The following is an 8,112-nucleotide window of genomic DNA, read 5'->3' as shown; positions in this document are numbered from 1 at the left end:
TTAGAAATATGAGCTGGATTTACAACTGTGTAGGCTAGATTAACGAACACTCAATGAAGGAACAGTCAACTGATTATGATTGAGTTATTCTAATGTTTATATTATCAATACCTTACCAATAGTGATTACAGTGCCTTCAGGACTTGGTCTTTTACCAAATAGGGCTATCTTCTGTATACCACCCCTACCTTGTCACAACACAACTGATTGGCTCAAACGCATTAAGAAGGAAAGAAATTCCACAAATTAACTATTAACAAGGCACACCTGTTAATTGAAATGCATTCCAGGTGACTACCTCATGAAGCTGGATGAGAGAATGCCAAGACTGTGCAAAGCTGTCATCAAGGCAAAGGGTGGCTACTTTGAAGAATCTCGAATATAAAATATATTTTGAATTGTTTAACACTTTTTAGGTTACTACATCATTCCATATGTGTTAGTTCATAGTTTTGATGTCCTCTACAATGTAGAAAATAGTAAAACTCAAGAAAAACCCTTGAATGAGTAGGTGTGTCCAAACTTTTGACTGGTACTGTAAGAAAGTCATGACCATTATGCTTTTAGGGAAAGAGGATCATTTTGTACATGTTTTAAACGGCGAGTGTGACTGATTCCAGTCCCCTTGATTAGGGGGTCCAGGGTCCTCCCCCGGGAGAATGTTTAAGTAGAAGGACTGAGAAGCTCAGTTCTGGTGACTTGTTAAAAGGACATTCTACTCCAAAATTAATTTAAATAAGTTCATGCTGACACCATCTAAGATATAATTACCACCTCCAAAAATGGGCCTAATAACGTACTGATAAAAATGATGCTAAAATGATTTGAACATATTGGATATAGCCTATGCATGGTCTATATTATCAGATGTGCTATTAGCAATAAGCATTATCACCTGTAGCCCAACTGATGAAGAATAGTGGCTATAAAATCTGCATTCACCCCATCCTGATTGTTATTATTATCATATTATTATTATACACATTTTGCCATGGGACGGCGAGAAGATTTTGCCGTTTTACAGCTAATTTCCCTCAAATCTACACATTTTGACATATGTTGGAGAGAAATATTTGCAGTCTGTAATATGATAAATGAATGGGGCCTCCCTGGCCGGTAATTCGACCATGATAACAAGTTTAGATAGCTGGCCGCTAAACTAATTTAGCAATCTAAAAAATGTAAGCTAACATGGGCTAACTGACTATCAGTGACTGACATAACAAGAGAAAAACAGCTGGCCACCAGGTGCCCATCACTGGTCTCAGACAACGATCTAGCATTAGTGTTACTATCCTTTACCCAGTATTGGGAGGGAACAACCATCTAGGACCAGTGTAACTATCCTGGACCCAGTAGGTTACAACCATCTAGGACCAGTGTAACTATCCTGGACCCAGTAGGGAACAACCATCTAGGACCAGTGTAACTATCCTGGACCCAGTAGGGAACAACCATCTAGGACTAGTGTAACTATCCTGGACCCAGTAGGGAACAACCATCTAGGACCAGTGTAACTATCCTGGACCCAGTAGGGAACAACCATCTAGGACCAGTGTAACTATCCTGGACCCAGTAGGGAACAACCATCTAGGACCAGTGTAACTATCCTGGACCCAGTAGGGAACAACCATCTAGGACCAGTGTAACTATCCTGGACCCAGTAGGGAACAACCATCTAGGACCAGTGTAACTATCCTGGACCCAGTAGGGAACAACCATCTAGGACCAGTGTAACTATCCTGGACCCAGTAGGGAACAACCATCTAGGACCAGTGTAACTATCCTGGACCCAGTAGGGAACAACCATCTAGGACTAGTGTAACTATTCTGGACCCAGTAGGGAACAACCATCTAGGACCAGTGTAACTATCCTGGACCCAGTAGGGAACAACCATCTAGGACCAGTGTAACTATCCTGGACCCAGGACTTTTTGGGTGCAAGAAAATCATAACATTTAACAGTAGAAAAAAGTAGATCATGTAAATTTGAAACAAGACCATTTAAAAAAATAAAATATATTTAAAAAATCATCATTGTAAATAAAACTTCATATAAAACATATCTGCATAAAACACAGTTTTGCAATGAAGGGTTTTAAGTAGTCTCAATAGCAATTCCTTTTAATATCGCAATTTCACAACGTACTTTTGACCACTAGATGGCAGTGACTGGCCATTGAAAAAAAGCATCGGCTGCTCACACTGCATGCTTTCCCTAACTTGTAGCCTAGGTTTGGACTACTAGACACAGAGCATGCAAACGTCACAAGACTGAAAGCAAATACTAACTCAGATATCTATTTGGCGTCGTTTCCAATTGGAGCAAATTAAGTATAGTAGGCAGAACAAGTAAGGAGGTGGGTAGAGCCAAGCAGAGCTAGCAAGATCCGATTGACATGTTTTAACATGTACACTGAACAAAAATATAAAACGCAACATGTAGTGTTGTTCCCATGTTTCACGAGCTGAAATAAAATATCCCAGAAATGTTCCATAGGCACAGTAAGCTTTTGTTTACATCCCTATTAGTGCTAAGTTTATCCATCCACCTGACAGGTGTGGCATATCAAGAAGCTTATTAAACAGCATGATCATTACACAGATGCACCTTGTGCTGGGGACAATAAAAGGCCACTAAAATGTTCAGTTTTGTCACACACCGCCAAAATTTTGAGGGAGCATGCAATTGGCATGCTGACTGCAGGATTGTTGACAAAGAATTGAATGTTAACTTCTCTATCATAAGCCATTTTAGAGAATTTGGCAGTACGTCCAACCGGTCTCACAAGTGCAGACCACGTGTATGGCTTCGTGTGGACGAGCGGTTTGCTGATGTCAATGTTGTGAACAGAGTGCCCCATGGTGGCGGTGGGGTTATGGTATGGGCAGGCATAAGCTACAGACAACGAAGACAATTGCATTTTATTGATGGCAATTTTAATGCAGAGATACCTTGATAAGATTCTGAGGCCCATTGTCTTGCCATTCATCTGCAACCATCAGCTCATGTTTCAGCATGGGATGCTTTGGATCGATGTGTAGGACAGCGTGTTCCAGTTCCCACCAATATCCAGCAACTTCGCACAGCTATTGAAGAGTGAGACAACATTCCACATGCCACAATCAACAATCTGATCAACTCTATGCGAAGGAAATTTGCCACGCTGCATGAGCCAAATACATGGTGGTCACACCTGGGGCCTGTTGCACAAAACTAGGATAAGGGATTAAGCCAGGATATCTTGGTGATCCTGGCTCAATTGATCCGTAATCCGGTTGCACTAAAGATGGATAGGGGGCAGGAGGATATGTTATGGTATAAATTACCATGGAGATTTATTCTGTGGAGCTAGCCTGCTCCAGACCAGGCTAAATTCCAGGATCTATTTAATCTCATCCCTAATGTCAGTCAGCAGTCACCACAAATGGAAACCAATAGTTATTTCACTGCTCATTATACATTGTTATCACATATAACTAGACCCACTGTTATTATTTAAACGTTTGTGATCATTAATTTCAATGATTTTGGATAAAAAATGATTTTTAGATGATGTTGCTATCATTAGATAATTTACAGTTTCCCATAGACTATAAGGCTATATATAAAATGATAGAATATTAGGGCCACAGAGGGGAAAAAAACACAAGTCATAATATTGTAACCAGTTGTTTTAAAGGAGGACAGTTGTTAAAATGACAGATGTGGGGCATTTCGTGAAATTGTACTTCAGTATGGTTTCATAAACAAAGACATGCTGATGTGCCAGAATATTAAGTATCACATTGTCATAAGTATCAAAACTGTAAAAACAATATGTAGCTTTTCTGCAGAAAGAACCAGCCTCATAAATTTATGACTTTATCCTTTTTCTTCAGTGTGGCCCTAGTACTCTGTCATATAAACAAATACACATTCCATATGAATATAAAAACACAATGTGTAACATTATGTTCCTTTATTGAATAAGGACAAAACAAAGCAGGTAAACCATCAGCTCCTTTCGAAACTGAAGTCACAGTGACTCTACAAGATGGAAAGCACAGAATCCAAGCATATTATACAAAATGATACATACACATTCAAAGGTCTGTATATAACACACCCTGCATGTCTGCACACTAAAATAAATGCAGGACAAATCCATACACATCAACTGAACAGACAAATGAATGGATGCAGTAGCCTCCCTGCAGCCTTGTATTACACACAGTATACCGCACAAACATCATAAGAGGCCAAATTCGTCAAAAAACGAACCCAAAAAAACCCAAATTCCTCTGCCACCGCAGGACATATTTAACCAAAATTGAAAGCACACATACTAACTAAAATAATTCAACACATATTGGTCCCTCAGCAGCCGACCACTGTCGTCATCAGGGAAGATTGCCGGATTGTCCCAGTCCATGGCTGGTGGCACTCTGGGGGCCCTCTCCTTCCTCAGGCAGGCCACATTGTGGAGGACAGCACAAGCCACAGTAATATCACATGCCCTAACAGGGCTGACCCTTAATTTGTGAAGGCAGTGAAAGCGTGCCTTCAGGAGGCCAAAGGTCATTTCAACTCTGGCCCTGGTCCTGGCATGGGCATGGTTGTAGGCCTGCTGTGCTTCCTGGGGGTCTGTGAAAGGTGTCAGGAGAAAAGGCTGGCAGCCATACCCCCTGTCTCCCAGCAACACACCAGAGAATTCACCTGTCAACACAAAATCTCATCATTACTACCTCATAAACACAGTGATATTCTTGACACAGCCATGATGGTTATAAATAGGGGTTGTGTGGCTTACCTTGTGATAGGCACTGATAGATTTCAGAGGCCCGAAAGACTCTGGAGTCATGGACTGAGCCAGGCCATTTTGCCACAACATTGCTGATCACACAGTCAGCATTGCAGACCATCTGAAATCATAAGATGAGGAATATTACACCAATCAATGCACATCACTGGCAATGCAGAGTGTTCGTCAATGGACAATATCAAAAAGTTATGTTCACCTGAACATTAATGCTGTGAAAGGATTTCCTATTCACAAAATCGGCCTCATGGGCACCTGAGGGGGCTTTTATCCTTATGTGTGTGCAGTCCACTGCACCAATGACATTGGGGAAACCTGTCACACAAAGTAATGAGTATCCTACTATGTGTTAACAGTTGTCCTGTAATTTGTAGATCCTCTTACCTGCAATCCTATAGAACTCCTCTTTGATGTCACAGAGTCTTCTGTGGCCAGGGAAGGAGATGAAGACATCTGCTAATGCTTTGATAGCCAGACACACACTCCTTATTGTGCGGCAAATTGTGGCCTTGTTCAGCTGTTCTGCATCCCCCACTGAGTACAGGAAGGCTCCACTAGCAAAAAAGCGCAAGGCCACACAAACCATTTGCTCCACACTCAGTGCATGGCTCCGTGCAGTGCGGTGCTTAATCCTGGGACCCAGTAGTCTGCATAGATACCTGATGCCATCTGCAGAAAACCTGTATCTTTCATATAGATGGTCATCAGGGAAGGCCAGTGGGTCCAACCGGTCCCTGAAGACCCTTTCTCGCCTGAAGGCTCTCCTCAGCACAAGTGCTTCTTCATCCACCACATCTCGCACGAATGGGCATGCCATTGTCAGAGCAGAAAGGAACACACAATTTTGGGCCTTCATATAGGCTAGTGGCCACATCTGGTGCTGGGGGGTGGGCAAAAGAGGGCGATGCCTTATAACGATGACTTGGTTGTACTGATTGCTGGGAAAATAAAAAAAACCTTAGAAAGATGCCACCGTCCTGTGTGCTCACAATAAGAGCTCATATGTCATGGCTCACTTGACTTTACGAGAATATACCTAATTTTTATTTTGAGCTGTGTCATCTTCTTGGAGCTGGGGGAGGAAAGAAAAATAATGATTAATACATTTGTGTTACAGTTAGCATACAGTGTACATTGAAGGCATATCTCACCTCCCTCTCAAGTTTTTTTATTTCAAGGTCCAGTTTCCTAATTGTCCTCTTTTTTATTTCGGACTCCAGTGCAAGATTTTCCATCTTTTTCTTCTTGTACTGAATGTCTATGTCTGCCAGTTCTATTTGGCGCCGGAGGTGGTTGCCATACAACTTTCTGATAGCTTGTGAGCTCTGTGAACACAATACAATTAGCGCAGCTGGAATTTGGCAGGATGTGGTGTCCTTTTATTAATACGCACTATGTTGCCAGGCTGGTTTTCCCACTGTATAGCATCTGGGTCCTGTAAAAGAAATTAGATTTTTTGATTTTGATGAGGACTCCTCACCATTGTAGAGTAAATAGTACTTTCACAGTCTTAACATGATACCTCATGCCTTCTGGAATCCAGAGAGATGGTCTCCTCCTCATCATCGTCTCCATCATGTGCTGTTGCTGCTGCACTGGGGCCTTCACCCTATCACATTTAATCGGATTCATATTGAAGCTAGTAGACAAGACATGCCAGGCCTACAGTATGCCTTTGATGGAGTACTCACTGGATCAGCATCGTCTGGTGCTTGTGCTGGTGGCTCTAACAGGAACACAGTGCTGCCAGACACTGCAAGGCAATAGGTAAACCAAAGTCAGACAGTCCAAATTGATTCAATATGAATGTGGTTGTATCCCATGTAGAGATGGAAGGACATACCTTGAATGAAGCGGGTGGCATCTTGGGAGGAACCTATGCTCGTCTCTTTCCCCCCAGGGATCCCCTCTAAGACGGGCCTGCCTTTATTTAGCTCCAAGGCCATGTCCTCTGCTGGGGTAAGGTCAGCCTTTGGTGACCCACCACCCGTGCCTTGTCTGTGGGTATTCTTTTTCACTGCTAAAACAGTACAGACAATGTGTGAGCAGGCACCTTCTGGGTACAATATATGCTTGTGCTTTGTTAAATATTAGTCAGGGACCATACCATTCTGCAGAATGTTCTTGTATTTGATTTTGACCTGCTGCCATGTCCGTTTTGGCCCGTTCATGTTTAATCTACACACACACACACACACACACACACACACACACATTTAATGGAGTCACACTGCAAAAAATTACTTGGTATTTTTGTCTTGTTTTCAGTAAAAATATCAAAAAAATTATCATAGCTTTATACAGTGTGATGGAGTTACTTTACACAATTTCACTCATATCTGCAGTGCATTTCAATTAAAAATTTAACCGTTTCATAATTACAGTACAACTGCATTTTTGGAGATGTGAATTAAATATTTGAATTGTAATTGTGATGTTTCAGCGGAGCGGTGAGTGTGTAATTGTGCACTACTTACGCATTCAGGCGGTCTGCAATACTTTGCCACGCTTTTTCTCTTTGCTTTATCACTGTGGCGGTGTTGCCTTTCTTCTTAATTATATATTTTACCTCCTCGTATGCCTCCATGAGGATTTGTGCTTCCGACGGGGAAAAGTACGCGGCTCTAGTTGCCATGGTAAATCAGTTAATCTGTGGCGGGGTCTATTTGAGTGAGCCGTGAGCGCGCACCTATCCAGGATTGGTTTCACCTGGCTTAATGAATCCGTGTCTGCTCATCCTGGCTTGGTCTTTGTGCAACCAATTAAGCCTGGACGCACATGTTTTGGCTTCATTGAGCTCAGCTGAGTCATTTATCCCGGATGTCTTAATTCTACTTTTGTGCAACAGGCCCCTGATAGTGACTGGTTTTCTGATCCATGCCCATACCTTTAAAAAAATATATATCTGAATTCCTAGTCATGTGAAATCCATAGATTAGGGCCTAATTTATTTAAATTTACTGATTTCCTTATAGGAACTGTAACTCAGTAAAATCTTTGAAATTGTTGCGTTTATATTTTTGTTTAGCATATTTGCTTATTTCCGTTAGGGAATAACTGAAGTGTGTGTGCACAATAACTCAATTCACCCTTGCACGCCTTTTAAACAACGCAATATTTTCAAAACTTTGGCAAAGGGTCTAGTCTACAAAACGTTGAGCACTCTGCTCTTAACAGATTTTCTGTTCCCAAAACTACAATGTATTAAAAGCTTAAGTTAGCAGAACGGAGTCCAAGTTTCATCTGGCGCCATCTTCTCCCACTTCCCATCACTGGACTTCCTCTTATTACCATATTTGGTGGTGAGTGG

General features: G+C 41.7%; 1 protein-coding gene across 7 annotated transcripts; it reads right to left on the bottom strand.

The window, feature by feature from the left end:
* Positions 1 to 3,924: 3,924 nt before the first annotated feature.
* Positions 3,925 to 8,056, bottom strand: LOC139560111 (putative nuclease HARBI1). Of its 7 annotated transcripts, XM_071376628.1 has the most exons (11): positions 7,280 to 8,056; positions 6,910 to 6,980; positions 6,646 to 6,822; positions 6,494 to 6,555; positions 6,325 to 6,411; positions 6,196 to 6,237; positions 5,954 to 6,127; positions 5,839 to 5,874; positions 5,187 to 5,740; positions 4,794 to 4,905; positions 3,925 to 4,699 (listed from the first exon to the last, which is right to left on the bottom strand). In XM_071376628.1, the coding sequence occupies exons 1-8, from the start codon at positions 7,435 to 7,437 to the stop codon at positions 5,839 to 5,841; spliced, it is 807 nt and encodes a 268-aa protein (XP_071232729.1). In that variant the 5' UTR covers positions 7,438 to 8,056; the 3' UTR covers positions 3,925 to 4,699; positions 4,794 to 4,905; positions 5,187 to 5,740. The 7 variants fall into 7 exon arrangements, with proteins under 7 accessions (XP_071232729.1, XP_071232724.1, XP_071232727.1 ...); XM_071376623.1 differs by adding an exon at positions 5,002 to 5,117 and having other exon boundaries at positions 5,954 to 6,411; XM_071376626.1 differs by having other exon boundaries at positions 5,839 to 6,127.
* Positions 8,057 to 8,112: the final 56 nt, after the last annotated feature.

This window comes from Salvelinus alpinus, chromosome 30 (assembly GCF_045679555.1).
Source record: "Salvelinus alpinus chromosome 30, SLU_Salpinus.1, whole genome shotgun sequence".
Taxonomy (NCBI): Eukaryota; Metazoa; Chordata; class Actinopteri; order Salmoniformes; family Salmonidae; genus Salvelinus; species Salvelinus alpinus.
This window is presented reverse-complemented; position numbering and strand designations above follow the sequence as displayed.